Genomic DNA, 17,461 nt, shown 5'->3' with positions numbered 1-17,461 from the left:
AAAGATTTAGAAAATTTTTTCCTTTTAATTCTCTCCTTGGCTTCCTGCTTCGGTTTTCTGGTTGTTCAAAGAACGTCACTTCATTTCTAAACATCCTTCCTGCCTCCACGTACCTTATACTTAAGAATTCTACTTAACATCCAGTGGCATGTTGCTAAAACTCCTAAAACTGCTGCTTTGGAAGAATTTCTTTAGTAATGGTTCTATTTTAGCATCTGTTGCATTGATTTTTCTTTTTGGGGTTCTTTTAAAGCTCAGTTTTGTAAGTCAGTTATAAGTGCCACAGTACCTAGGAACTTCATCATGAGGGCCTCACGACCCATTTTGTTTCCCTCTTTTGATGAAGGAAAAAAAATAAGAGCATTTTGTTGTTGTTGTTGTTTGGGGGGATATCCAGGGCTTACTCCTGGCTCTGTGCTCAGGGATCACTCCTGGCTGGCTCAGTGGACCATTGGGGTTGCCTGGAATCCAGCTCAGGTGAGTCATGTTCAAGGCAAGCACCCTACCCACTGCCATCCCCTCAGTCTACTTAATAAGTATCCTTAGGAGAGGTTGAGCCCTACCACCCACCCCAGCAGATCTCTAGCAGCCGAAAATCTCCAGAACTCAGTCGCCATGCTCATGGCCAATCTCCACAGGCTCGGATGAGCCGCATCCAGGAATGAACCTGCTGAAAATCTCAGGCATGCGGATTTTGTGACTGAAATCTCCAGACTTGCATGGAGTCAGGAATGGGCAACCTCCCCCCATCTCCCTGTGCTTCTGGGAGCTTGGCAGTCATGCCCATGAACTGCCTCTGGTGCCATATCAACTCATTAATGGACACAATCCAAGGACTCACAAATAAATCTTGGAAGAGAGCCACAAGCTGCAGAGATGCCTCCAGACCCCAAAGTCACCATCCATCCAGTTAAAAAGTTAAAATTTTGACTCCTGCTATATCACCCTGTTTAAAATTTTAGAATTCCTGGAGCTACATCTCATTCTCAACACCACTGATGTACCAAGAGTAGCACACCACATCGAATGGGGTGTAAAGTAGAAGGCAACCAATCACATGTATATAAATACATATTTGACACAAAGCTCAACCGCTAACAACATTTTCGTAATCTCTTGTTAATGGACTTAATGGATCCAGGGTGAGATACAACAATCTTCACACACTTTCCTCTAAGGAAACTTTTTTGGATCATTTTTAGTGGATTATTCATAACAAGCAATACAGAATAAATTATTTAGGGACAGGCTTTGGGGTGGTGAAAACATTCGAAATAATGGTGGTGGGAAAGTGTAATGGCGGTGGGACTGGTGTTTTAATATTGAGTGTAATAAACCATTGTGAACAAATTTATAAAAATAAAATAAAATTTAAAAAATTAAATAAGAGTGCTCGCTTCGGCAGCACGTATGCTAAAATTGGAACAAGGCAAAGAAAATTAGCATGGCCCCTGCACAAGGATGACACGCAAATTCATGAAGTGTTCCATATATTTTCTGTAACTGTACCTTACGGTGATTCACTAACAAAAATATTTTTAAAAAATTAAAAGAAATATGTTTACCTATTCATTCAAGTCAAATCACTCAGGTGAGTTTTAAAATATTTCTGGTCAAAAAAGGAAATGATTTGAAGGTGGAATTGTTGGCCAGAGAGAGAGAGAGAGTATGATAGGTGAGGTTCTTGCCTTGCACACAGCCAGCCCACCTGGGTTCAGCCCCTGGCATCAGATATGAACAGTCTCCAGGGATTGGTCTTGGACCCATTGATCGTGGTTTGTCAGAGAAACGATGATGTGCCCTCCTTCTCAGGAGATGGACCTCCGCTGTGTGGCTTGCCTGTCAGTGGCAGTCCTTACTCCTCCACTGGCTCTTGAATTTAATTAGAAGCCCTGTCCACTCTGGGCAGCAGGCTGGCTCTGACAGCTGTTTTGTATAAGGTTAAGGGGAAGAGCTCTAAGCTCTAGTCATTGTTTATTGGGCCTTAAGGAAAAAAAAAACATAAATAGTGCTTAAACTTTGCCAAATGACTTTGTTGGCCTCTGTTAATATTATATATTTTTAATTAAATTAAAATGTATTATTATTATTATTATTATTATTTGCTTTTTTGGGTCACATCCAGCGACACTCAGAGATTACTCCTGGCTCTGCACTCAGAAATTACTCCTCGTGGTGCTTGTGGAACCATATGGGATGCCGGGTATTGAACTCAGGTCGGCTGCATACAAGGCAAATGCCCTGTCTGCTGTATTGCTCCAGTCCGTATTATGTCGTTTCAATGTTGATCTATTGGTAGCACTGTAGCACTGTCCTTCCATTGTTCATCGATTTGTTTGAGCAGGCCCAGTAATGTCTCCATTGTGAGACTTGTTGCTACTGTGTTTGGCATATCTAATTCGTCATGGGTAGCTTGCCAGGTTTTGCTGTGCAGGCGAGATACTCTCGGTAGCTTGCCAGGCTCTCCGAGAGGGGCGGAGGTATTGAACTTGGGTCGGCCAGGTCGGTCAGCCAGGTCAGCCGTGTGCAAGGCAGACGCCCTACCCACTGTGCTACTGCTCCAGTCCAATCTATTGGTATGATTGATTATATTAATAAACTTTCAGGATTAAGCAACAAAGAACAGAACAGACTGAAATCTTCAGTGGTTTTATTAAAAAAAAAAACTAGTTTTTTTTTTAAAGCTATTTTGGGGTGGGGCAGGGAGAGGGTCATATCTGGCAGTGCTCAGAAATTATTCCTGGTGGTGCTTGGGGGACTTTGTGGGATACAGGAGATTGAATCCAGGTCAACTGCATGCAAGGAAAGTGCCCTACCCACTGTACTATCTCTCTGGCCCCCTGGCGCCGTGTAATCCCATCAGCGGCCAAGACTCAGAGACTATAAAAACCAGCTCCCGAAAGAGAATAGTGCAGTCTTCTGCCCCCGCGCCTGACTGTCCTCGCTCGCCGGGACCCCTTGGAGGGGAGCGGGTTGAGCTTTCCTCTTATTATGACATCTTATTCCTACTTTGGACAAATTGGCAGGCTACCGAATGTAGCCTGCCCACAGGGCAGAGTCTGGCAAACTCCCCGTGGCGTACCCAATATGCCAAATACCAGTAACAATGATGGGTCTCATTCTCCTAAAGAGCCTTGAATATAATCTCAGGGCTAGGATGAAGGAGACGTTACTGGGGCCTGCTCGAGGCAATCAACGAATAACAGGATGATTTGTGATTTGTTATTGGTATTTTGTTGGTAGCTATAAATGCAATTAATTTGGGGGGGCCTCCAAGAAGTGTCACAGAGTCCAGGACCACTCCCAGCCCACGAGGCTGGATAGGTCCCCACTCAGCTCGCAAATGCAGGCTACACTGAGCTCTTGTCATTTTTCTCTTTCCCTTCATGTTTTATTTCACGAGTCTAGTGATTTCATATAAACCAACTGAGAAATTTCAAGAAGAATTATAGGGAATTGTCTTTCTTGCTAGAGGTTTTTCATTCAAATGTATAATTCTTGGCACTGTTTTTTTTTCTTCTTTTTAACTCATTTGGCACAATTTTCTAGCCTTACAGTCTTGAGGGATTCTTTCTCCAGCTTTGCCACCGCCTGTTATTAACATTTGCTCCTTATATTGACCTTCCCTGTGTATTAATGGAGCAGAGCTGTGCTTGAGGGGCTGTAAAAATCCCCATGGCAACATTATGTTCTTGTTTCTTTTGTTTCTATTTATACCATTTTGCACTTTATATTCCTCTTCCTTTCTTGGTCAGCTTCATCAGAACTGGTCTGTTAAATTTCTCTGAAATATTAAAATAGAAACTCAGACAAGCCTGCCCCAACATTTCTTGTTCGCATGTGCCCTTCTGGAATCTCTCTACGGAAAAGATTCTCACACCTGCTTTGTGGTTTGGACCCCCAAGCCGAGCCTAGGGAGGCCACAGCCAACTAGGCGCCAGAAATTTCAACGCTGCCCTGACTGGGCCCAGAGGCATTGTTGGCCACCAGGCCCACGCCTGGCTGTGCTCGAGAGACCACATGTGCTGGGACTCGAACCCGGGGCCCAGTGCACTGTGTTGCTGTGCTTCAACTGCCGCCTGAAGTGGAGCCTCTTAACTCAGCAGAAGGCTGTGCGTCTCTCCGGGTGATTGCACGCAGGGATGGTTTCTTCCTAGTGTTCCGTAGAGATTGTGTGCGCCCACATGTCTGTCAGGGAAAATACATTTCTCCAGAGTTAGGCAAAAAACTCGTTTTGAGCATATTCAAAAGGGCTTCTGTGTGAACCTAAATTTTCCTTCCTTTTTAAATTCTTTTGGTTTTGGGGGGATTTTACTCCACACCCAGCAGGGCTCTGGGCTCTGTGCTCAGGGCTTGCTCCTGGTAGAAAGCGAGGACAGCTGGGAGATAGGCTGTCTTCACTAATTAAGCATCTTCACTATTTTTTTAAATTTTTATTAGTGAGAAACCATGAGGTGCAGTTGTAGACTTACAAATTCTGTGCTTGGGTTTCAATTATACAATGATCAAACACCCATCCCTCCACCAGTGCTCATTTCCCACCACCACGGATCCCAGTATCCCTCCCACCCCCCATCCCCCCATCCCACCCTGCCTCAGTGGCAGGGCATTCCCCTTTGTTCTCTCTCTCCTTTAAGCATCTTCACTATTTTTAACAGTTGTTCTTTTTGTGGGGCACACCCAGCAGTGCTTAGGGACTATACTATCATGTTTTATTAACGGCTATACTTTCTCTTAGGGCATAAGTTGTCTTGCAAATGCTCAGAAGTGCCAGGAATTGCTTAGAGGGAGGGTTTTTAAACACAAGCTTGACTGTTCTCTGACTTCTACCTTCCCATCTGCAGGGGATCGGAGATCCGGAGAGATAATTCAAGGGTTAAGGTATTTGCTTTGCATGTGGCTGACCCTGGCTCAGTCCCCAGCTCCGAAACCACTGCCTGGAGTAAACTGAGACTTTTCAGGAGTAAATCTTGAGCCAAGTATGGCCCATCCCCAAGGAAAAAAAAAAGGGACTTTGTCCGGGCTAAGGGAGTATGGGGCTTAAAGCACTGGCCTTGCATGCACCCAGCCCCAGTTGGATCCCCAGCACCCCATAGGGTCGCCCAAGCACTGTCAAGAGAGATCCCTGAGTGCAGAGCCAGGAGTAAGCCCTGAGCACGAGTGGGGGTGGCCCCAAACAAAACAAGGAAGAAGGTACTCATCCTCCCCACCCCCACCATTGTTGATGCTGTCGCTGCCATGACTGGGCCGTGGTACCTGGCATTGTCACTTGGGTTCTCCCATCAGGCTGTGCTCGCCCACGGACTTGCTGTGTCTGAGTTATGGTGGGCTCACTGCAGTCCTCCCACAGTGCTTCCTGATTACAGGCCACAGTGCTCACACACCATCTTCTCTGCAGGGCTTGTACCCCTTTCTGTGGTGCTTACACACACCCTCTGGCTGTGGTGCGGCCAGAATTCACTTGCCATGATGACTCACAGACCATAGACCTACCAAGTGCACACTTAGCATATGTGGGACGCCAGGGATTCAAACTCATGACCGTACACTGGTGAGACAGCATTTTAAGTGTCTTCACTATTTCTTAACAGTTATTCTTTTTGCGGGGCACACCCAGCAATGCTTAGGCTCCGTGTGTAGGAGTCACTTCTGGCAGTGCTTGAGGGACCATGTAGGCCTCTTCATGCGAAGCTTGTGCTCAGCCCGCTGCACTGTTTCTCTGTCCCTTCAGTTGTTCTTTGCGGGTGCCTGACTGACTTAAACGGGATTGACCCGGGGCTTTGAAAGGGGCACCTGTAAACAAGATATTTCTTCTCTCCTGGCTTTCTCACATTTTTTCCCCTAATAGTAAAGAGTCCATGTGAATTTTATCTTTTTTTTCCCCCCTAGCGCCTGTGCAAGCGATGGCCTGGCTCGCCTTGCATTTATTAATGCGGTGATTAGCATGAATAAGCGTCCGCGGGCCTCACAGCACGACCCCTTCGCTACCCTGCTGTCTCGGCAGCCTGTGGCAGTCTCGTGGCTAATATTTCATTTACGGGTTTGAGTCGAGAGTCATCAATGAGAGTGGCCTGCAGCCGTCCGTTTGCTCCCGTCGCTACCCATTTTCCTGTCAGAGGCTTTCTGCATACTGTGAACTCTGGGAAGCTGCATGCGTCTTTGCTCTGAAACATCTCCACTTCCCCGTATCCACTGGATGTGCACCCTCGAAAATGGAATAAAAACAGGAGTAGTCACTCAGGAGCCTGCTGGCGTTGTTGCGTTTAGGCTGTTGATTCAGCCTCTTAATTTTCCCCCCATTGGTCATCGTGTTGTCTTGAGTTTCTTGGGAACTTAGATGCACCTCCAAAACTGTTGGATTCTTCTGTTTTTTTTTTCTAGTGTTTTGTTGTTGTTGTTGTAAGGCACAATTTAATAATTGCATTGCTATAATTAATATTAATATGTGGTGAATAGTAATTATTTAATGGTTATGTAATAATTAAAATCACAAGTTCAGGGAGACACAAAGCAGATCAGTGATTGCTTTAGGCTGGGAGACTTAGATAAATGCTCTGAGGTTTCTTTTTGGAGTAAGGAAAATGTCCCTGAATTGCACAGGATTCTTTCACAATGCTGAAGCCCAGTGACTCGGTGTCCTTTAGCTGAATCCTGTGAGATGTGAATGAGAGTTCGAGGTAGCGCTTAGTTTTTTTCTCGGATTCTTTGCTTTTTCACTTTGGTCACTGTGATGTACAGTTTCACAATATGTCAGTGATCAGATTTTATGACTCCAACATTTCAGCCCCACACAGCCCCCTACCCCGCCAGGAGTTTGCCCCCACTGCTGTCTCAGAGACCCCCACCCCCATGGCTCCCCACCTCCCTGAACCTCGCTACAGTCCTATAGACCAATTCTTAGATCATATTGCTTTGGCCTGTACACTCTAACCCTGTTGTGCTTATTTCCACCAATGAGGAGAGAATTTCCTGTACCTGTCCTTCTCCTTCCAGCCGATTACACTAGGCCTGGTTGATGTTCTCCAGGTCCATCCACGTCATGGCACACTGCATGATTTCATCATTTCTTACACCCAGTAGTATTCCACTGTGCATAGGTGCCACTGTTTCTTTATCTACTCATCCGCTCGTGGGAACTCAGTTGTTCCTATGTTTTGGTTCTTGTAAAAAGCTATTATTTTCAAAGATTTCTTGTTGGGCCAGAGCCATAAGTACAGCAAGGAAGGCATTTGCCTTGCATGCAGCCAACCCAGGTTCGATCTCCAGCATCCCGTAGGGTCCCCCAGGCACCATCAGGATTAACCCCTGAGCAGTGCTGGGTGTGACCCAAAAAGCCTAAAATAAAATAAAAGGTTGTTGTTGTTTTGTTTTCTTTCGCGGGTCACACCATTGTCATGGCCCTAATAGCCTTTATTTATTTTATTTGTTTGTTTGAGGAGGGGGCACTCCTGGCAGTGCTCAGGGCATCCTAGGGGATGCAGAGGATTGAACTCAGGTTGCTTGTATGCCAGGCATACAGTGTCCTACCCACTCTGGTCCCAAGCCTTTATTTTTTAAGGAAAAAAATGCAGAGATTTGTCAGAGCAATCGGACAGTGGGTAGGATGCTGGCCTTGCATGTGGCTGGCGAGGTTTGACCCTCGTCCCCCCTTGTGGTCCTGAGTCCACTGTGAGCACTGCCAGGTGTGGCTTTGTCTGTGCCACATCCCTATTCAGTGGCATTGTTGAGACAGTCTTGTGAGATTTAATTCAGGAAGTGCTGGCGGTGTGCCAGGGTGCTCTGAGCACATCTCCACTGTGTCATTTCATTGCTGCCACCTAGAGTTATTAATACCCATGTTACAGGTAAGAAAACTGAGATCTTGGGCATGAACTGGACTATTTCTAGCAGGTTCTGGCCTCCTCTTTAAACCTGAGTCCTGAACCACTAGCCCTGTCTCACGGTTCACTTTACCTCTGGACCCAGCAATGAGTGAGAAGCAGTGGAGGCCAGCTTCTGCCTCTGCAGGCTGGGGGGACCTGCTCCCACAAAAAGGGCAGCCAGGGACGGAAAATGTGCCTGCGCGTTCACCAGGAAGTACGAGGCTGTGTTTCGAGCCGGGTGCAAAGTGCTCCTTCTTGCTCCTCGCGCCCAGTGTGGCTGGGTATGCAGATTCGGCGACCAACACCATGCGTGATGTCCCACCCGCCCAGTCGCTCCCAGTGCTCCTCCACCCCACGATCCCCATTAATCAGGCCTGTCACTGTGGCTGGCTCGGTCTGACCCCACTCACTGTGCCCGTGCCACTCACTGGCTGGAACTTCTCCTTGCCACCCCCACTTCCAGGTTCCTTATGCGCCCCCCCTCCACCCGCCCCGGTTCCGACCAAGGGAGGGGAGCGGTGTGACACGGGACTGGTATTTGCTCCCGGCGTCCCTGCCACGGCTCCAAGATACCGCGCCACCTCTGGTGGCTGGAACCAGCATGTGTCTCCCGTCAGCAGAGGACTTTTCATGGCACTGCCGTGGCCCATGACCAGAGCTTTTTTTTTTTTTTAATTTCTATTAGTGAAACAGCAGGAGGTACAGTTGTAGACTTACATATTTTTGTGCTTGGGTTTCAGATGTGGTGAGAAAGGGACCCGCCTTCACTGCTGGTGGGAATGCCGACTGGTTCAGCCCTTTTGGAAAACAGTATGGACGATCCTCAAAAAATTAGAAATTGAGCTCCCATTTGACCCAGCAATACCACTCCTGGGAATATATCCCAGAGAGGCAAAAATGTATAGTCGAAGTGACATCTGCACTTGTTTGTTCATTGCAGCACTCTTTACAATAGCCAGAACCTGGAAGAAACCTGAGTGCCCGAGAACAGATGACTGGTTAAAGAAACTTTGGTACATCTACACAATGGAGTACTATGTAGCTGTTAGAAAAGATGAAGTCATGAAATTTACATACAAGTGATACTACATGGAAAGTATCATGTTAAGCAAAATGAGTCACAAAGAGAGGGACAGGCCAGAGCTTTTTAAAAATGTGTAGTTTGAGGAGAAGGCATGATATACTCAGGAATTTTAATCTCCGTTTTATCCTAGCATCCACATAAGAGATGTGGAAGGGGGTCGGGATGGACACCATTTCAGTGTGTGGGTTACAGAATTGCCCCTGCGTGGTGTTGGCTAGGGTGTGGCGCATTCAGTGATCAGTTACCTGGGGGCTGGAGGGGTTGAGTTGCCCCTGGCTGTGCTCAGGCCCGCTCCTAGGTCAGTCCTCGGGGATCACTCCTGGTGGTGCTCAGGGGACCGTGAGGGGTCAGGCCTGAAACCCAGGGCTCCTGCATGCTAAGCCTGGTCACCAACCTCCTGCGACATCGTCCTGATCTAAATGTTCATATTTCGTGATCCAGTTATATCCATTAACAACTTTTAAACCTTAATATTTAAAAAAAAAGACATTTTTTTTCCTGGGGCCAGAGCGAGAGTACAGCAGGTAGAACATTTATTTGCCTTGCACACGGCTGACCCAGGTTTAATCCCCGGCATCCCTATGGTCCCGAGCACCACAAGGAGTAATTCCTGAGTGCAGAGCCAGGAGTAAGCCCTGAGCTTACTTAGGGTGTGTGAGTGTGACCGCCACAAAAAATTTTTCCTTAGGGGCCCTATACTCAGGAGTTACCCCTAGTAGTGCTCAAGGGACCCTATGTGGGGCCAGGTATGAGCTCACAAAACATGGGGGTGCCGCACGACACATGCGTTTGGTGGCCAAGAGCCGCCTCCCACCCTCCCCAGGCCTCTTCAGCAGAGGGACAAAGAGACAGGGGACCACAGACTGATGGTGAAAATGGCCCCTTTAATTCAGCGCTGCTAGCATACTTACAGAACATCTGAAGGGTCAGAAGTATAGGACTGCATGTCTGTGTGATCTACAGAGGTAAACATTCCAGCAGAGGCAATTCTCTGGGGGCGATAAACTCAAGGAGATGCTCTGCTTCCCAGGGATTTCTGTATTGCTTTTCTCTTTCCTTCTAGTCATATATATCAAACAATTAAGTCAAACAATTAATCAAACAATCGATTAAGTCAGCTTCTTACCAATACTTGCAGTTGTTTGGATAAAGTAAGAGATAAAGGTCCCAAACTTAGTTCTCTGGGCTCTGAGACCAAGCAAGGCTTTTACTGTAAATCCCAGACTAAGTTCTCAGGCCAGTTCAGCTTGTCCTTCCCCATGGGGGTCCTGTCTCTTCAGTCATAACAGCTTGCATCAAGACAATCCATTTAAGGGGGTGGAGTTTAGTGTATTCAGTGTATCTCAGTGCATTTGTCTTGCACTCGGCAGAGTGTTATATTCGTCCAGGATCTCTGGACTTATAGCCGTAAGGGACACAAACGCACATGTCTGTACACTCAAACCCAGGTGACGTGTGCGATCTCCTCTATCCATGAGATTTATGGTGTGTGCACAGACGTGGCAGGAGGAATTGGTTTGCAGAATGCAGGCACCGGCTGCCTACAGTGCTAGAGGCCCAGGCTCCACACTGAGTCTGACGGCCAGTGCGGTAGAGGAGCCTGGAGTGGTGAGCACCCCCTCTCTGGTCAAGAGGTGAAGAGATGCCCCCGTGTGCTCACCTGCACGCAGTCCTGTTCTCTGTGGGCAGGCCGGAGAGGTGTTTGATCGGGGTCTTTAACACAGGCTCTGGGCTCTCTCCTGGCTGGAGCCCCTATTTTTCAGACCATATTCTCACCAATGGGGAACTTCCCTTGTACCCTTTTGGAGTCATTCTTTATCTGCCTCAGAAAAGAACTCCTGCTCATCTCAGTGCTGACTAACTTTAGTTAGCCACACCAGTGTTACTTTGAACAAGGTACATCCTGAAAATGAGCTAACGTGACCCATAAGGAAACCAGGCCTGGAGCTGGAGAGAGAGCCAGTGGGGAGGGTGCTCGCCTTGCATGCAGCCGACCCGGGTTCAGTCCTGGCATCCCAGAAGGTCCCCTAAGCCCCCACTAGGGATAATTGCTGAGTACAGTTGCTGAGTAACCCCTGAGCACACCGGGTGCCCCCCGCCCCGACCCCGCACCATAAAAGGAAACCAGGTCTTGATTTAGTAGCATGTTGATTCTCTTACAGGAAGCCCTTTTTTTTTTATTTCAATCATTTTGGGTAAAGGCCAAATAGTAAATATTTTAGACAGATGGTAGCTCTGGCAATTGTCCCCCACAAAAAAATTAAAAGGGGCAAACAGTCTGCCATAAGCTAAGTCAGTGAGTGAACATGCTTGTGCCTGAATAAAATGTCATTAAATGAGGCATTTGATTGGATTGGGCCCCGGGGGGGGGGGTGGTTTTCTGCCTTTGGGCATAGATTTCAGGGAGTTGTTGGAAATATTAATAATGCAGATTAATTATAAAGGCATTTTTGCATCTATAGCCATGATTCCATGCCTGGCATGAGGAATTGAGAGCGTATCCTTTTGCTTTCCAGAAGCTTCTCTTTAGCTCTGCAGACAAGCTGCTCACTTCAGATACCACCTGCCCGCTACACTCTCACCTTGCCAGTGAACTTATGAATAAATGCTCGTCACGCATGGGCGTATGACCAGATTTGTATGAAGACTTGAGATGCAGGGGCCAGAGCAGTAGCACATACGGCATCCGCCTTGCACACAGCTGGCCCAGATTAGATCCCTGGCACCTGTATGATCCCCCAGGCCTCCCCCAGAGTGATCCCTGAGCAGAGAGCAGGAGGAAGCCCTGAGGTGTGACCCCAAAACCAAAAAAAATGTAATGACAAAAATTATATAATGGGATGTGCAAGAGCCAGCAGATGAAACACGTACTGTAAATACAGAAGGGCCTTTGTCATCATTAAGCTGTGTGCATCAGGGATTTATCACAGTGTAAACCTACCTGTGCCGAGTTACAAAACAGCAGGACAGGAAACAGAAGCCGTGATCAATGGAAGGAGAAATGCGTTCTCCAGCGCCCGTCACACACTCACTCTTCTTCCCCGGCCCCCATGGCTCTGTCTGTCTGTCTCTGGTCCCCGCCACTCGATACCAGGGGAGAGAAAGCGTCTCTCTGTGTCCAGCCCCTTTCACTGCGGCTTCACGGTGTCGGTTTTAATTGGTGAGTTTCGCCCTGTGTCTATTCACGGGAGATGTTTGATCTTGATTCTTCGGGCCTGTGCCATACAAATGCGGCTCACAGCGACAGTGGGGCCTTCTTCGTTCTCTCCCTAGACAGAGTGACCTGGTTCCCCCGCAGCAGACAGCCGGGCTCCACTCAGTGGGAATGTGGGAGTGTGGCGGGTTCTGCATCTGGCCTCTGAGCCTGAGGGTAGCCAAGCTGGCATCACCAGCTCCTGGCTGTGTGCTCACCTCGAAGCCCAGCTACTCTGATCCTCTCATGTCCTCTGTGGCGCTCAGAAGGTCCTGAGCGAGGCCCCCCTGAGAGCCCAGATGGGGTGGGGGGGGAGGGTATCGTCTCACCTCTGCGCCCTGTGGATGCTCATTGGGCACACTGCAGACTACACTCACCTCGCCCCCTTCTCAACCCTCCTTTCTTTTGGGGAGGGAGGGTCACACTCCATGATGCTCAGGACTTACTCCTGGTTCTACCCTCAGAAATCACTCCTGATGGTGCTCAGAGGACCCTGTGGGATGCCGGGGATCCAACCCGGATCAGCCGCATGCAAGACAAACGCCCTCCCCACTGTACTATCACTCTGGCCCCTCAACCCTCCTTCTTAGCGCGGGGTAATGGGGTGTCAGCCTCAGGAAAAGCAGTCCTTCCCTTTTTCAAACTCAGAACACATCCTCTGCCTCCGCCCAACCCCCCCATCTTCCTCCCTGGAGCCGATGCTGGTGCTCCCCCAGACTCCTTCCTCCTTGAAGGGTTGGGCCAGAGGCTCTGGGCAGAAACCAGGGAACATTTGCTGAGTTCGACTGGAACATTCCCAGTAAACTGTGCCCTCCGCCCTGCAGACTAGAATCGGGGGTCTCGGTGTAGGTTATTGTTTGACAGAGGCGCTGGGGCTTTGCTTTGTTACCTTGCAGTTTGCCAGGCACCAGCTGACGCCCTCCAGGGTGCAGTTTGGAGCTGGATCCTGACTCCGGCTTTGCCCTTCTCTGCTCTGGAGCCTGTTGGTCTCCGCTTTCATTACCAACACTCTGATCTCAAGTTGAAGGCATCCGGTAACCAGGCCAACACCAATTACAGAGCTGTGGGCCTGCGCGGTAACCAGGCAACCCTGAGGTCCTCTTCTCTGTGGGCAACAAGCCAGGAGGGGACACAGTCTGGCAGGGACTGTTGGAAATGCCCAGTGTGGACGCTGCGTTCATGATGTGGGCTGCATTCAGACTGTGGACACGGTGCTCATGGTATAGACTCTGTTCATGGTGCAGACTCTGTATTCATGGTATGGCCTGCGTTCGTGGCATGCACGCATGTTCACGGTGCAGATGCAGTGCTGACGGTGCTGTGTGTCCCCCCCCCCAACCCCCAGATCAAGTTCGACAGCGTGGAGGTGTGTGTCTGCTGTGAGGTGCGGCACCAGCCTTCCGGATGCAGCAACCTGGGCGAGACGCTGAAGTTGAACCCGCTGCGGGATGACTGCGACGCCGTGAGGCTGACCCTGAAGGTGACCCTGCGCTGCCCCCGCCCCTGCCGGACACCGCCGGACCCTCGGACCCTTGCACTGCCCAGATCCCAGACCCTGGCACCCCCGCCCCGCCCTGCCCCTCCCCCGCTGGACCCTGCCATCTTCCCCACCCTCAGCCCCCTTTCACCCGCACCACCCAGACCCTACTGCCTCCCGCAGAGCTCGGACCCTGGCACCCCCGCATCATCCCCACTGGATCCTGGTCCTGCTACCCCCCCCACATCGCCCCCTCCCCCCATCCCCAAACCCACAGGACCCTGACATCCCTCCCCCCACTCACCTGCACATGGCCCTGCCATCCTGCATCATCCCAGGCCCCGCAGCTCTTCCCTCCAAGTCCCCACACCCTGTCCCCATCCAGCACCCCAACCCACCCTGCACCCGTAGTCTGGCCCAGGCCTCGCAGGCCCCTTGGGAAGAGTCTTCAGCTCTTGCCAGCGAGGCCCTGTCTCTCCTGAGGCCCTTTTCCTGGGTCACACCTGGATCTTCACTCTCTGGTTGGTTTGTAGCGAGGGGCCACATCCCATGGCTCAGGGCACTCATGGACCCGCTCTAAGCCTGCCCCAGGAGTACGGTGTCTGGCCCAGACGTTTTGAGAAATCACGGTGCTGTTTCCCAGGATGGCCGACCAGCCCACATTGCTACCACCCCGAGATCCCCGAGTCTTCTTCTCATCAGTGGGCGTTGGCTGGAGGGGTGGGCCCCTCCCCTCAGTGTGCAGGAGGTCGGAGGTGGGGGTGCCCAGCAGTGGTGCTTGACCAAACAGGCCGGAGCCCCTGTGGAAGGTTCCAGAGGGCGGGGTGCTGCTCAGCCAGCCCTGCAGTGCCGGGGATCCCAGGGCTACCGGGGCAGTGCAGGGGACCTTCAAGGTCGAGCCTGGCAGTGCTCAGGGATCCGTGTGCTGCCGGGAATCCAGCCTGGGTCTGGTGCATGCGAGTGCTGTGCTCTAACCACTGTGTGTTTGCAGCACTCAGAGGAAGCACAGCACAGAGTGTAAGGTTCCTCCTGGACCGGAGTGACTGGGGGCAAGGAGGGGCCCCTGCGTGGGATCGTGCTCTGCTCTGGTCCAGGGATAAGGTGCCGCTGAGGCTCAGCTGTGCTGGGGGCCACCCAGATGAGATCTGAAGCCTCAGGGGACCCTCCAGGACTTTGTCCAACAGTGCCTAGGGGACCATGTGAGACGGGGTCCAACTTGAGTCTTCCTGAGCACAGGGCATGATCTCAGAGCCCTGAGCCCCTGCCAAACCCCCAGTGGTCGAGACACACACTGGGCATCTTTCCCCTGCTGTGACTCCCCCTGCATCTCCCGCTCTCTGTCACTTGGGCAGATGCTCGGAATCCACCTGCACGAGTGACACTGTGCAGGGCAGCCCACGGTGCATCCACCTGTCCGAGCTGGCCAGGCTTGTTTTCCCGACATTCCTGTAAGCCAGGATCTGTTCTAGCCCCGATTTCCTTCATTTGATTAGACTAACACTTACAAAGTGGCCAGCGGCAAAACTCATTACCCACAGCGAGAGACCGTTTACACCCTTGCCATTTTGAGTGACCCTGTAAGGAGATTTTCTAGAACATGGATTTCAGGGCTTGCTAAGGGCTCTGATAGAGTTGTAAAGGAATTATTTAACCAAGAATGATAATTCCAAAGGAATAAAAGCTAACGTGATCCCAGGCAGTCATGCACTTGCCTAGAACAGAGCTTTTTTTTTTTTGGCCTTGACCCTGTTGGTGCTCAGGACTTACTCCTGACTCTGTGCTCAGGAATTACTCCTGCTGGTGCTTGGAGGACTATATGGGATACCCGGGATTAAACCTGGGTCAGGCACATGCAAGGCAAATGCCTTCCTCACTGTTCTATTTCTCCAGCCTCCAAAACTGATTATTGAAGCAGGTGGAAGCAGGGGCCGGGGAGATGGATGTTTCAGTGTGTTGGGGTGCACACCTTGCACACAGGAACATCCTGATTCCCTTGCTCACGTCTCTGAGGATGGGCCTGGGGACCTCAGCCTTTGCATGGCCCAGGCCCTAAAGACTGGCCCAGTTCCTGGCCCCAGGAAAGCAGCGGTTCCTCATGTCCTTGTCTCCGGGTCTGCTCTGAAGCATCCACTATCCTTCCCCTGCCGCGCGTGCTGTCCCCTGCCGATTGCAGCATCAGAGTCACCATCCCCATCTCTGGCTGCCTCTGACCTTTGCAGCAGTTTCTCCCAGGGCTGCTCTGCCTTCCCTATCCCTGAGCACAGATTCCGCCCAGGCGTGGGTGGGGCCCTGCAAGAGGCGACCCTCCCTAGCTTGGGCGAGCACATTGCTGATTCATTCCCAACATCCTCTCTCTACAAAGAGAGCTCCTCCCTCCAAAATCAAATCTAAGCCTGGACTCTTCTCCTTGTCCCCACATGCACCTGGACCCGCTCCCTCTTCCTCCCCCCCCCACCCTGGCGGTGTTCATCCTGGTCCTCTCTGGCAACCACAGAAGCCAGGAGGCCACTGGAGATGGCCCAGGCACAGGGCTGGGGCAGGAACCCCCCCCAGCAGTCACTTGGGGAATGGAAGTGAAAAGCCTCAGAAGAGCACATCACAGGACCTAGGCTGGACCAGAAGTAGCCCCAGAAACAGTGCGGAGGTCCCAGGACATGGACAGCAGGGTGGGGACTGGGCGTGCTGGTTTTGCACCCTATTGGTGTGATTGGCCTGGATGCTGATTAAACTTGGAGTTCCCTGACTCCCAACTAGAGGTGTTGGGGGAACAGGCTAGTTCTCCTGCCACCTGCCCCCACCTGCAGGTGACTCCAAAAGGCTTGGGGTTGGGGCTGGAGCAATAGCACAGCGGGTAGGGTGTTTGCCTCGCACGTGGCCTACCCGGGTTCGATTTCCAGCATCCCATATGGTCCCCTGAGCACCGCCAGGAGCAATTCCTGAGTGCAGAGCCAGAAGTAACCCCTGTGCATCGTAGGGTGTGACTCAAAAAGCAAAAAAAAAAAAGGCTTGGGGTTCTCGAGTCTGAAACTCTGGAGTCCCCAATATCTGGATAAATAGATCTTGGTCTTCTGAAAGACCAAATATATGTACGTATGTGAGTGTTTTATAAGTAGCAGTCAGTGCAAAAGTGCACAGGATGTTTCTTGCGCCTGCATGGGTGTCTACATTCATCTCAGTATTAAAATTCAATTAAAAAAAACAACTTGGCATTTGGGACTGGAGAGATCGTTCAGTGGGTAAGGTGTGTTCTTGCACGCAATCAACCCGGGTTCAGTCTCCAGCACCCCCTTGCACTGCCAGGAGTGTTCCCTGAGCACAGAGCCCGAAGCACTGCCACGTGTAGTAGCCTCCTGCCCCTCCCCCAAATGAGCCAGACAAACCATTTGATTGAATACCTATAGAACTCTGGGTTACATTGGGTAACTGTAAAGGTGGCTGGCAGTTGGCTGCTTAGAGAGTTTTTAGGGGAGTGGCTACCTCCTGGTCACATCACAGACATCAGGAAGGCCCTCTGGTGTGTGAGCATACCTCGTTCGTGCTGCGGTAGAGGCAGTGCTGTGCCTTCCACAGACCAGGTTTGGCCCTGAAAGACTCACACGGCAGAGCCACAAGCCGCGTCTCCAGCCCACCTCACGCCTGCCCTGGAAGAAGCGCCGAGGACTGCCCCCTGGCTGACCCTCGCCCCTTCTCCCTGCAGGACCTCCTCTTCAGCGTGTGTGCCCTCAATGTCGTCTCCACCATCGTGTGTGCCTTGGCCACTGCCATGTGCTGCATGCAGATGGTCTCCTCGGATGTCCTCCAGATGGTGAGTTCCTCCTGGGCCCCGCCCCCAAGCCTGAGGTCCC

The 17,461-nt window shown here is 50.8% G+C and overlaps 1 protein-coding gene and 1 non-coding gene across 2 annotated transcripts in view; both read left to right on the top strand.

Moving 5' to 3' along the window:
* The window catches only part of ENTREP2 (endosomal transmembrane epsin interactor 2), a 144,701-nt gene that overhangs the window by 115,666 nt on the left and 11,574 nt on the right, over positions 1-17,461 (top strand). Inside the window, exons 4-5 of the mRNA XM_056124458.1 lie at positions 13,485-13,619; positions 17,314-17,421. Of these exons, the coding sequence (XP_055980433.1) occupies positions 13,485-13,619; positions 17,314-17,421 (243 nt within the window). The remainder of the gene's footprint in view (positions 1-13,484; positions 13,620-17,313; positions 17,422-17,461) is intronic.
* Positions 1,390-1,496, top strand: LOC130033247 (U6 spliceosomal RNA). Its single transcript, XR_008793948.1, has one exon. It is a non-coding gene; the product is annotated as a U6 spliceosomal RNA (small nuclear RNA).

The sequence above is a fragment of the Sorex fumeus genome, unplaced genomic scaffold, assembly GCF_029834395.1.
Source record: "Sorex fumeus unplaced genomic scaffold, SorFum_2.1 ptg000051l, whole genome shotgun sequence".
NCBI lineage: Eukaryota > Metazoa > Chordata > Mammalia > Eulipotyphla > Soricidae > Sorex > Sorex fumeus.
The sequence above is the reverse complement of the archived record's forward strand: the minus strand, read 5'-3'. Positions and strand labels throughout refer to the sequence as shown.